Genomic DNA, 13,039 nt, shown 5'->3' with positions numbered 1-13,039 from the left:
CCCCATCCACATCTGAAATCCAAAGGATCTGGCCTCAGCTACCTCCTGCTTCATTACATACTAACCCTTGTATCAGAATTCGTGGCTGAGATTGTAGACGTGCTCGCCAAGCCAGTGAATTTGTCTGCAAATATTTCGTCATCCTGCTAGGTAACATAGCCAGCACGCCTCTGGTGAGGGGTCAGTATTTTGTCCCACTTGTTATTTGTATGCCTCGGTTTGCTGGAGCTGGTTGATATTACTTCCGGTTTTGTTTCCCAGTAGTTTGGAGTTCCAGTTGGAATACCAGGCCTCCAGGAATTCCCAGGCATGTCTGTGTTTGGCTTGTGCGATTATCAATGTGTTATCAGAGACAAATCTGTGTCCGTCATTGAATGTGTGAAGTGAGGCAAGTGAGAATTGGTCGTGTCTCTTGGTGGCTAGTTGGTACTCATGTATCGGTACAGTAAATTTTCTTTTGGTTCCGCCTATATTGCTACTATGCAAGGACTGAGGCCTTTATATATTGCCTAAAACCAGCAAAACTGGGATATGATACTGTGTTTGTCATTAGCTGTCTTAGGGCGATTATCAGTTTTTGGGGTACTTTGATACCTAGAGGTTTGAATAGTCTTGTGGTCACGTCTGACATGTCCTTGATGTATGGTGGGGTGATTAGGGAGTCTGGTCATTTTGTGTCTTCCTGTTGTGGTCTGTCTCAGTGGTAACACTGAATTGTGCTTTTTGGGCATCTGTTTTTTTTTTGCAGTCTCTGTATAAGTGCTCCAGCTCTGCTTACATAGCAGGGCAACAAAATGGAATAGTGTACGTTAGATGGGCTTCAGATTGGTTTCACAGGTCGGCACAGCATCGAGGGCTGAAGGGCCTGTACTGCACTGTAACGTTCTATGTTCTGTTTGCAACCAAACCCCACCTGTTCAGCAAGCATACCTACAACCCCATCCACAACCCAAGCTACAAATCTTAAACTTTATTCATGCGCCTGCGCACAGGCACATACACACACTATGCCGGCAACACTAAGCTCTGCCTAACCAGCACCATCTGACTCATTCAACATGTCAAAGTTACCAGATTGTCTTAAATATCCAAATACTGAGAAGGCAGCAATTTATCCCAATTATCAGGAAACCTACTGCACTGCCTTTAGGCCCATCATAAACAATAGACAGCATGGTGGGTCAGTGGTAAGCACCGCTGCCTCACAGCGCCAGGGACCCCATTAAATTCCATTCTTGGGCAACTTGTACATGGAGTTTGCGCACTCTCAGGGTGTAGATTTCCTCCAGTTTTCTAGTGTAGTCAAAGATGAGCATGTTAGGTGGATTAGCCATAAATTGCCCATAACATCCAAGGATGTTTAGTCTAGATAGACTAGCCATGGGAAATGCAGGGTTACAATGATAGGTTAGGGCTGGGTGTGGGTGGGATGCTCTTCAAAGGGTCAGTGTGGGACTCAATGGGCTAAATGCCCTGTTTCCACACTGTAGGGATTCTATGATGTCCATAAACAATTTGCTATCTGATGTCATCCTTGGCAAGTGGCCAAGGCCAATGGCAAGCTTGGTATCATAACTGACTGTAAATGAGCTACAAATTGCAAATCTGCACCATTAATACCAGTTTTCACCTTTAAAACCCAGCTTTATTCCACACGTTAACTGATTTGCTGCTGAAATTCAAGGCATTACTTCCCCACAGCTATTTCAGGGTCTCCCTGGATAGAGCCCTACATTCAAACTGGAGGTCATTCAAAACACTACTGCCTTCATCATTATGTGATTCAGTCCATTAGACTCTGAGAAGGGAATGTGTGTGAAGGTGCAGAAGATGGGAGAAGAATTTTACATGATTTTTTGTCTCTGTATTCACAAGGGAAAAGAAATGTGGCTATAGTAATCCAAGATGAGCAGTATGAAGTATTGGACAATATGAATCATTCCCTAGAAATAAATTATTTTCCAATCTTCACGAGACATAGGTGAGGCATTGTGTACTGGAGGAATGCAAATGCAGTTCCATTGTTTAAAAAAAACGTACAAAAAGAAGTGCCAATTTACAGGCCAGTTAGTCTTACTTCAGTAGTGGGAAAATTGTTAGAATCAGTCCAGAGAGATTGTATAAACTGTTACGTAGAAAGTGTGGACTAATCAGGAATATTAACACGGCTTTATTAAGGGATAGTCACGTCTTGCAAATTTGATCGAATTCTTTGGGCAGCATGATGGCTCAGTGGTTAGCCGTGCTGCCTCAGAGCACCGGTAACCTGTGTTTGATTCCACCATCGGGCGACTGTCTGCATGGAGTTTGCACATTCTCCCCATGTCTGTTGGGTTTCCACCAAGTACTCCAGTTTCCTCCCACAGTCCAAGGATGGGCAGGTTAAATAGTGTCTAGGAATCTGCAGGCTAGGTGGATTATCCATGGATAATCCACGAGTCCAAATGGGTCTGGATGGGATGCTGTTCAGAAGGTTGGTGTGGACTTGATGGGCTCAATTGCCTGCTTTGATGGTGTAGGAATTCTAAGTAACAAGGAGGATTGATAAGGACAGTGCAGTGGGGTTTGTCCATATGGATTTTAAAAAAAATAGACATTTGACAAGGTCCCACATGGCAGACTGGTCAAAAATGTAAAGCTCATAGGATACAAGATATGTTAAATCAGATCCAAAGTTGGCACAGTAACAGGAAACTAAGGGTAATGATTGCAAATTGAAAGCTATGTCAAGCGGTGTCCCACAGGTATTAGTGTTGGGACACCTGCTTTTGTTTTTAAAATACAGAACCTCTACAGTGTGGAAACAGGCCCAATTTGGACATGAATGGGAGAGGCACAACTGGGAAATTTTCACATGAGAAAAAGTGGCCCTGCAGTGGATAGCTATAATCACCAAAATGATCTAGATGAGGTTCTGGAATAGGTAGTGGCAGAAGCAGTTCAACTCTGCTTAGGTGTGAGGTAGTGCATTTAAGGAGGTCAAACAGTAAAACAGAAAACACAACATATGAGAATATACCAAAAGGGGTAAATGAAGTGCGAGATCTTGAAGTGCAAGTGCACAGGTCCCCCTAAAGGTAAGAGTACAGGTAGCTAAGTTTGTACGGAATGCTCTCCTTCATGGACAAAAGTACAGACTACAAGAGTAGAGATATAAATAATGAAACTGTACAAGATACTGGTGAGGCCACAATTGGAGCACTGTGTGCAGTTGTGGTCACTACACTGCAGAAAGAACGTAATTGCTTTGGGAAGAATGCAGAGATGATTTACTAGATTTCTGCCAGGTCTAAGAAGTGTAGCTACAAGGAGATATTCAAGAGGTTTGGGCTGCTCTCTTTGGCATACAGAAAGCTGGAGTGGTGACATGATTGCTAAGTGGCAGCAAGATTAGTGGGGATGTGAGGAAGAATTTTTTTTAGACGGATGTAGTGGGCACCTGGAATTTGCTGCCTGCATTGGTGGTGGAGGCAGAGGCCCTAAACTCAAAGTGAATCTGTACCTTTTTAGGTACTGTAAGCTGCAGGGTAATGAGCTATGTGCAGGAAGTTGGGACTAGAAAGCGCATCTGGGTGTCGAGGTCAACATGGACAAGATGGGCTTAATGCTTTTCCTCTGCACTGCCACTGCTATGGTTTCTATTGAGACCCATGTTTATCTAATTCTGGATTCTTGAACATTGTTGCTTATTTTGTTATTAGAGGTCATGTCTTCAGCCAAGATTCCCTCAAAACTTCAGCTTGCTCGTTTTTGAAGAGGCTCCATGTCTTTCATAGAATCAATACAGTGCTGACACAGGCCATTTCAGCCAACAAGCCAACACTGACTCTCAAAAAGCATCCAATCCAGATCCACCCCTACCCTATCCCTGCATTTCCCATGGCTAATCCACCTAAATTACACATCCTTGGACACTATGGGCAATTTAGCAAATCACCTAAAGAGTACTAATGAACCAGATGGATTTCTATAACATGGCTGCCATTTGACTAGCCTTTAATTCCACATTTTGACTTAACTCAAACATCACCTGACATAGTAGGATGCAAACCAATGCTCCCAGAACATTAGCCTGGGCTCTGGATTACTAGTCCCATGGCATAACCAGGATACTGCCACCTCATTCTTAAGAGGGCAGCACAGCGGTTAGCACTGCTGCCTCTCAGTGCCAAGGATCCGGGTTCAATTCCAACCTCAGACAACTGTCTGTGTGGAGTTTACACATCCTCCCCGTATCTGCATAGGTTCCCTCCGGGTGCTCTGTCTCCTACCATAGTCCAAAGATGTATGGGTTAGGTGGAGTGGCCACACTAAATTGCCCATAGTGTTCAGGGAGGTTCAGTGTGGACTTATTGGGCTGAAGGGCCTGTTTCCACATTGTAGGGATTCTACGATTGATCTATCATCCACTTAAGCAGCTCACTCAAATTTTGTTTGGCACATTAAAAGGTAATAAACCAACACAAAAATAATATATTACCATCAGAATCTGCAATCAGTTTGAAGATTCTGCAGCAAAAGAGCCAGGATGAAAGCCTGGGTGATGAGACCACTCGGGTTGTTTGAAAGGGCTTGAGATCGCAACCACGCATATTCACGCTGAGTACAAGGAATGTTCTGGAAGTTTCCGTGTCACCAGTGCCTGTCTGACTTTCTGTTCTATTTTTCTACCTTACCTTCTCGCCTTCATTTGGGTTTTTGTCTGGGTGATATTTCAGGGCCAGTTTCCGATAGGCCTTCTTGATCTCTTCAGAACCAGCACTGGGTTTGACCCCCAGGATATCATAGTAACCGGTCTCCTTCACCATGGCTACCCTACAAACGAAATTTTTAAAATAGTAATTTTTTTCTTTTAAATGTACTCCACTTAGTCAATTATTCCACATCTACAATGTTCTTGCTCCTGGATGGAAATGAAATATCTTTTCCGGTACCAACACTTAGGACATGAGGAGTATTGTTCACCATCACTAACGCCGGTCACCACCCTTATGATGACCCACCCCGGGGGGCTGAGGTAACGCATCCAAACACTCACCCTTTAATATCGGATCACAGACCGCTGTTTGATTTTTGTTATGATTTGAAGCCCGCACCAGCTATAATCGTATCCGAAACACGTCCCTACTGTCTCCAAGTGAACACACGCGCTTCTGCTCTTGCCATTTAAAGAGGAGAGGCAGAAAATTCTAGATCGGATCCACCCACCACTGCTTATTCCACGCCCCCTGACGGGCTCGGTCTCGCCCCCTCATAGACCATGTACATTTGGACACGCCTTGCGTAAGCCGCGGCCCCGCCCCTTCCCATTACGGCGCTCTCCCTTTGCCCCAGCTTCCTACAGGGCGTGACGTTGGTATTGGGTTGCCATGGAGATCACAAAGCTGCTTATTCTCCCAAGCTTTCTGGAAAGTTCCAAGACAACAAAATGTGAGGCTGGATGAACACAGCAGGCCAAGCAGCATCTCAGGAGCACACAAGCTGACGTTTCGGGCCTAGACCCTTCATCAGAGAGGGGGATGGGGAGAGGGAACTGGAATAAATAGGGAGAGAGGGGGAGGCGGACCGAAGATGGAGAGTAAAGAAGATAGGTGGAGAGGAGAGTATAGGTGGGGAGTTAGGGAGGGGATCGGTCGGTCCAGGGAAGATGGACAGGTCAAGGAGGTGGGATGAGGTTAGTAGGTAGCTGGGGGTGCGGCTTGGGGTGGGAGGAAGGGATGGGTGAGAGGAAGAACCGGTTAGGGAGGCAGAGACAGGTTGGACTGGTTTTGGGATGCAGTGGGTGGGGGGGAAGAGCTGGGCTGGTTGTGTGGTGCAGTGGGTGGAGGGGATGAACTGGGCTGGTTTAGGGATGCAGTAGGGGAAGGGGAGATTTTGAAACTGGTGAAGTCCACATTGATACCATATGGCTGCAGGGTTCCCAGGCGGAATATGAGTTGCTGTTCCTGCAACCTTCGGGTGGCATCATTGTGGCAGTGCAGGAGGCCCATGATGGACATGTCATCTAGAGAATGGGAGGGGGAGTGGAAATGGTTTGCGACTGGGAGGTGCAGTTGTTTGTTGCGAACTGAGCGGAGGTGTTCTGCAAAGCGGTCTCCAAGCCTCCGCTTGGTTTCCCCAATGTAGAGGAAGGCGCACCGGGTACAGTGGATGCAGTATACCACATTGGCAGATGTGCTGGTGAACCTCTGCTTAATGTGGAATGTCATCTTGGGGCCTGGGATAGGGGTGAGGGAGGAGGTGTGGGGACAAGTGTAGCATTTCCTGCGGTTGCAGGGGAAGGTGCCGGGTGTGGTGAGGTTGGAGGGCAGTGTGGAGCGAACAAGGGAGTCACGGAGAGAGTGGTCTCTCCGGAAAGCTGACAGGGGAGGGGATGGAAAAATGTCTTGGGTGGTGGGGTCGGATTGTAAATGGCGGAAGTGTCAGAGGATAATGCGTTGTATCCGGAGGTTGGTAGGGTGGTGTGTGAGAACGAGGGGGATCCTCTTGGGGCGGTTGTGGGGGGGAGGGGGGGAGGTGGGGTGGGGGAAGTGAGGGGGGGAAGTGAGGGCGGGTGGGGGGGTGGGGGGGAAGTGAGGGCGGGTGGGGGGGTGGGGGGGAAGTGAGGGGGGTGGGGGGGAAGTGAGGGCGGGTGGGGGGGAAGTGAGGGGGGTGGGGGGGAAGTGAGGGGGGGTGGGGGGGAAGTGAGGGGGAGAGGGGGGGTGGGGGGGAAGTGAGGGGGAGGTGGTGGAGGTGGTGGGGGGGTGAGGGGGGTGGGGGGGAAGTGGGGTGGGTGTGTGTGGTTGGGGGAGGGGGTAAGTGAGGGGGGTGGGGTGTAAGTGAGGGGTGGGAAGGGGTAGGTGAGGAGGGGTGGTGGGTTAGGTGAGGAGGGGTGGTGGGTTAGGTGAGGGGGAGGGGGGAAGGGGTAGGTGAGGGGGAAGGGGAGATGGGGTGGGGGGAGAAGGGGTAGGTGAGTGGGGGGAGGGCAGAATGAGTAAGGGGGGAGGGGAATGGGTAAGGGGGGAGGGGAGGGGAGGGGGTGTGGGGAAGGGGTAGGTGGGGGGGGAAGGGGTAGGTGAGTGGGGAAAGGGTAAGGGGGGAGGGGAGGGGAGGGGGTGGGGGGGAAGGGGTAGGGCAGGGGGTGGGGGGGAAGGGGTAGGTGGGGGGGGAATGGGTAAGGGGGGAGGGGGTGGGGGTGGGGAAAGGGGTAGGTGAGAGGGGAAATGTGGGAAGGGGTGGGTGAGAGGGGAAATGTGGGAAGGGGTGGGTGAGGGGGGAAGGGGGGTAAGGGTTGGGGGAGAGGGTGAGGGGGAAGGGGTATGCGGGAGGGAGGGGGTGAGGAGGAGGGAGGGGGGTGAGGAGGGGGTAAGGGGGGGAGGAAGGGGTAAGCGGTGGAGGGAGGAGGGGGTAAGGTATAAGGGGGTGAGGGGGGTAAGGGGGGAGTGGGGAGGGGGTGAGGGGGGCAAGGGGTAAGGGGGGAGTGGGGAAGGGGTAAGGGTGTGGGGAAGGGTGTAAGGGAGGGCGGTGGGGGTAAGGGGGAGTGGGGAAGGGGTAAGGGTGTGGGGCGGGGGGGGAAGGGGTAAGGGTGTGGGGCAGGGGGGGAAGGGGTAAGGGTGTGGGGCGGGTGGGGGAAGGGGTAAGGGGCGGGGGAAGGGGTGGGGGGGGGAGTGGTAAGGGGGGCGCGGGGGGGAGGAGGGAAGTGACGGGGCAAAATGACAGGGTGCGCAGGGGTGTGGAGGGAAGTGAGAGGGGGAAATGGGTGGGTGCACGGGTGTGTTGGAGGGAAGTGAGGGGGTGCGCCAGGGAGTAGGTGGAGAGAAGTGAGGGGGTGCGCGGGGAGGGGTGGAGGGAAGTTATGGGGTGTGAGGGGGGCGTGAGTGGGTATGTTGTGTGGGGGTGAGGAGGAGGGGTAGAGAGGATTGGGAAGTGTTGGGGGAAGAGAAAGGGGGAGGGGGGAATTCGGGAAGGAGGTGGGGGAGCAGAGCGGATGGGATGCAGGAGTGAAGGGTGAACGAGGTAGAACGGAGCATTGAGGGGGGTGAGGGAGGGGAACGCAGGGTCAGCGTGAGACGTGGATGTTGATGGAAGAGGAGATTGACAGCTGGGAATTAAAACCAACTTTCTGTGTGGGATCTGAATGGGTTTGGGAAGCATTGGTCTGGTGAGGGGAAATGTGTGGACTAATCATCTAGACTAAGCATCAAATCCTACCAACAGAATTGCAATTTGGTACATTTTGAATCCCTAGTTAAGAGAGAGCTTTCTCTTAGAAAGAGAAGGTGGGATCCAATCTGATCTTACTTGCCTGCTGCTGATTCTTAACACTGTTAGTAAGGGTTTATATCTGTACCAGCCTCAGGCCTCGTTCCAGACTTCTGGCACCTTTTAGATGAAAATATTTCTGCTTGACTCCTTTCTAATCCTCCCACTGATTACCTTCAAATAACAATTAGCTGAGATTAATATACCTCTTCAACCTCCTGTGTTTAAAGGAAAAAATCCTACCCCTTCTAATCTTTCCTCGTGGTTAAAATTCTGTACTGGAACCTTTCGTTTGGTTCAACCACCTCCCCTTCCTCTCCATTGATCTTGTCCTGAGTCTTTATGTTCCATGCATCATCCGTGAAAGCTAGCTAACTGCTCTGCAGGATTTCTGTATAAAGGAAACTTGCATCAGTGTGCATCAGAAAGATTGAGTGACAGGGTAGTAAGAGAAGGCTGAGGATTGACAACAGAGAAAGTGTGTATGAAGTGTGCACCAGTGTTGAAGTCTAAGTGTCCGTGGTCCCTGCTGCATCCCTTCCATTTCTTGTATCTTTGTGTATAGCTCACCATCAGGAGGTACTCTATATTATCTGTGACATCATCTGTGTAATTTTGTGCAGAAGAACAAAGAAAATGTATGCACCTCAAATGGATTTTGGATTTGTAAATGGGCATTTTTACAGCTTATGAAATATATACTTGGAAGCGTGTGGATTAAACACTATTACTATAAGAGCTATAAATCAGCAACCTTGTTCTAGCAAAATTAATTGCTTTTCAACCACAGTACTCACGCAAAAGATTACAGTGGACTTATGAAACTCCAGTCGGTCAGTTCTTTTATTAACATTTCAAATTAGCCTTTCAGCTGAGATACAGATGTTGGTGGCATTTTCAAAATTATTACAATAATTTTACAGATTCTTTCACTTTACAAATAATTGCTTGTTTGTCCACCAAAGTGGAAAGTTAATTAATATTAATTCTGTATTTTTTTCTGATTATTGACACTTCAAAGTAAACTTCATCGCAAGATTTCTAAACGAGGAAACCATTCTCTGTTACTTTGGTCTCCATCCTTTACGGAAACGTATTAATTTCATGATGTGAAAATTACTCATCCCAAATGTGTTGAGCATCATGTCTCTATCCAGATCAAAAAGCAATCGGCCATCAACCTGCTGTGACTGAAAGGCCTCAATGTACATTCCCATGTTTAGTAAATTCAAACAGTCACAGACCTCATCCACATTCAAATGCAGTATGTCACCTGGAACCTCATTCATAGAGACAATATGTTTTGTTTCAGGTGGCTGCATGTTACATGATCTGTGCGAGAACTTGAACAATGGTCCAGTGCTCTTTCTTAGTATGGCTGTTGAACCCAGCCGAGAACAATCCATTTCAGTGTTTGGTTCTGGAAGTATCTCTGGTTTATTTTCTTCGTAACTTTTAATCGTACAGTACTTTGGGGTCTCTGATACGCCCTCAGCTGAGCCTATTATCTCATGTTCCTTGTCTGGCTTCTTTCTGCTGAGATCGACATATATTGGCTCTATTTCAGAATATTGTCCTGTGCACAGATCCAGCTCATCTTTGTCCAGCAAAATAATGTCTGCAACATGGAATATCACTTTAAACCATGGTAAATTTTAAAAAAATATAACCAGTTTCAAAGTATTCAGTATAAGAGAAACAAAGGTATACTGTACAGTAAATCAGGTTCTCTCATTTACTTGAAATGAAAAATCAAAACCTATCCTTTGTTATTATATTCTGGTAATCTTATTGTAAAAAAAAATTCATTGTTTCCAGTAGCTTGTTGAGTAATAGTTCCCTTACTCGTCACAACCAGGATCATGAGATCAGTTATATCAGGAAGGAGTATCACTGAACTACATTTGTTCTGCATTTGCTAATGAGTATTTTTAGTTTGTAGTTCAAAAGGACTTTGAACAGGATAACATCTACACTTTTAGCCTTTGCTGTGTAGGGACATCAAAGGTGCCTCAAAGAGAGAGAGCCAAATTCAACAAACAAAACAGACTAAAATTAAATTATTTCAAATTCCATTTATTTTTATTTTCTTTTCCTTCTTTATCAAATGTATGGAGTAAAAATTCTATGCCCCCACATCCCACTATGGAACATGATTGAGATTTAATAAAGGCTTCCCATATCCCATCAGCACACTATGTTTTGCCTCTCATGAAAAGAGATCCCCTACACAGTTATAACTTCTATATGATGTCGCTGGAAAATGAGTACCAATAGATTCTACGTAGACCACAGAATCCAGGAATTAGTCTTGCGCCTCATGCTTTGATGAGAAAGGTACTGCATAATTTGTTCATTTACTTTCCCAAAGTCAGTCAACTAAAACTCCAAAATAATTTTAACTCTCAAGAATGGATGGATTTTGGACAGATGTTTGTCTGACATCCTTTCTTTCAGGGAAGACTGTTCATTTAAATTTCAATTCCTCCATTCAATCTTCCACAGGCCAAAGTAAATATGGGAACTAATATTACATGGCATGTCTGAGAGCGCCAGTTGAGGTGCAAGAACTGCAGGAGATTAAATCATGGGTTCCCTTCAGTGTGGAAAGTGATCATTCAGCCCATCGAGTCTGCACTGATCGTCTGAAGTGCATCCCACCCAGAATCATGGGGTAATTTAGCATGGCCAACCCACCTAACCTGCACATCTTTGGACTAGGTAGGAAACCCACACAGACAAGGGAGAATAAGCAAACTCCATATACGGTCACCCAAAGTTGGAATCAAACCCAGGTCCCTGGTGCTGTGAGGCAGCAGTGCTAACTACTGTGCCACCCTTGGCCTAATTTACACATCACTTTAAATCTACACCTTCTTGTCCTTTTTCCTTTTACAAATGAGAATAGCTTCTCCCAATTTACTCTCCAGCCTACTCATGATTTTGAAAACCAAATTTCCTTCAGCCTTCTTCTCCCTGAGGAGAATAGTTCCAATCTGTTCTGAAAACTGAAGTTTCTTATTCCTAGAGTCTTTGCAAATAGTTTGCACTCTCTCCAAGGCCTTCCCATCTTTGCTTATAATGTGGCTCCCGTAACGACACAATACTCCAGCTGAGATCTAACAAGTGTACTGTATTTGCAGCTCATAATGTGGTCACCTTGACACTGGTAAGACCAAAAGCAAGACTGGGTGACCACTTTGGAGAATGCGTTCACTCTTTGCATTTGCATCATATTTCTGATGCTAACATTTCTGTCTTGAACAGTGTATTGTGTTGCAGCAAAGCCCAACACAAGCCGAAGAAAGACAGCTCATTTTCTACTTTGGCACTTTGCAAACTACAGGAGTCAACATCGAGTTCAACAACTTTGGAGAATGATCATGGATCTCCATTTGATTACACACCCTTGTGACTTTTTGTGTGGCTTTGCTCTCAGTAAAGCTGACCTATTTTCTGCTATTCTCAACTATCTCTCTTCTGACCCAGTAGCATTCCCTTTGCCTTGCTGCTCCTCCCCCCTTGGTCTGCTGCATTAAAAAAAACCATTACTTTCCAGCTATTTTCAGTCGCTGTTTATGGGAGGCTGCTGTCACAGTCAGACAGCACAGAAATGGGCCTTTCAACGCACCTTGTTCATGCTGACCATGTCCCAATGAACTAAACTAGTTCCATTTACCTGCGTTTGGCATATATCCTTAAACTTTTCCTATCCGTGTACCTGCCCAAATGTCTTTTCAATGTTGTAATTGGACCTGCCTATACAACTTTGTATGGCAGCTCGGGTCATATACACACACTACACTTTGTGTGAAAAAAAAATTGGTCCTCGGGTTTCTTTTAAATCTCTCCCCTCTTACTTTAGAACTCAGCCCCCTAGTTTTGGACTTCCCTACTCTGGGGAAAGATCTTGGCTATTCACCTTATCTACACCCCTCATGATTTAATAAACCGCTATAAGAGGTCATTCCTCAGCCTCCTACCCGCCACAGAAAATAGTCCCAGCCTATCCAGCCCCTCCTTATAACTTAAACCCTCCAGTCTCAGTAACATGCTTGCAAACCTTTTTTGCGATCGTCCCAGTTTAAAAACATCCTTCTTATAGCAGGGTGACAAGAATTATATATAGTTTTCCAAATGTGGCCTTGTGCAGCTGTTAACATGACGTCCGAATTCTGTGCTCAGTGTTCTTTCCAATTAAGGCTTTTGCCACTCTTGCTTTCTTCACCACTCTGTTTACCTGTGATGCCACTTTCAAAGGACTATATACCTGTGTCCCTAGGTCTCTGTTCATTAACACTCCCCAGGACCCTACCATTAACTGTATAAGTCCTCAAAATGCAACACCTCACGTTTACCTGTCATTCCTTGGCCTGCTGGCCCAGTTTATCTAAGAGTACAATGGGATCTTGATTACTTTCTTCATTGTCCATTATATTACCATTTTGGTGTAATCTGCAAACTGATTAACCATGCTTCCTATATTCTAGTCCAAATTGTTTATATAAAATGACAAGCAACAGTGCAACCAGCGCCACTCTTTGCAACACAATGTTGTTCATGGGCTTCCAGTCTGAACAATAAACCTCTATCACCATCCTCTGTCTGCTAACTTTTTAGCAAGCCATTTTTTTTAATCCAATCAGCTAGCTCTCCCTGGATCGCATGTGATCTAACCTTACTAACCAGGCTACCATGCAGAACCTTGCTGAGGGCCTTACTAGTCTGTGTAGACAACGTTTGTCATTCTGCCTTCATCCATCTTCTTGGTCACCAATTTAAAAAACTCAAACTTAGG

The 13,039-nt window shown here is 46.6% G+C and overlaps 2 protein-coding genes across 2 annotated transcripts in view; both read right to left on the bottom strand.

Annotated features, from left to right (window-relative positions):
* LOC125446926 (dnaJ homolog subfamily A member 4-like) overlaps positions 1 to 5,215 on the bottom strand; it is a 33,784-nt gene extending 28,569 nt beyond the window's left edge. The window contains exons 1-2 of the mRNA XM_048520940.2: positions 5,039 to 5,215; positions 4,677 to 4,815 (exon numbers count right to left, since the gene is read on the bottom strand). Coding sequence (XP_048376897.2) covers positions 4,677 to 4,808 — 132 coding nt within the window. The 5' untranslated portion in view covers positions 4,809 to 4,815; positions 5,039 to 5,215. The remainder of the gene's footprint in view (positions 1 to 4,676; positions 4,816 to 5,038) is intronic.
* A 3,851-nt stretch (positions 5,216 to 9,066) lies between these two features.
* LOC125446709 (uncharacterized) overlaps positions 9,067 to 13,039 on the bottom strand; it is a 29,998-nt gene continuing 26,025 nt past the window's right edge. Inside the window, exon 5 of the mRNA XM_048520443.2 lies at positions 9,067 to 9,859. Coding sequence (XP_048376400.1) covers positions 9,306 to 9,859 — 554 coding nt within the window. The 3' untranslated portion in view covers positions 9,067 to 9,305. The remainder of the gene's footprint in view (positions 9,860 to 13,039) is intronic.

Source organism: Stegostoma tigrinum, chromosome 36 (genome assembly GCF_030684315.1).
Source record: "Stegostoma tigrinum isolate sSteTig4 chromosome 36, sSteTig4.hap1, whole genome shotgun sequence".
Taxonomy (NCBI): Eukaryota; Metazoa; Chordata; class Chondrichthyes; order Orectolobiformes; family Stegostomatidae; genus Stegostoma; species Stegostoma tigrinum.
The sequence above is the reverse complement of the archived record's forward strand: the minus strand, read 5'-3'. Positions and strand labels throughout refer to the sequence as shown.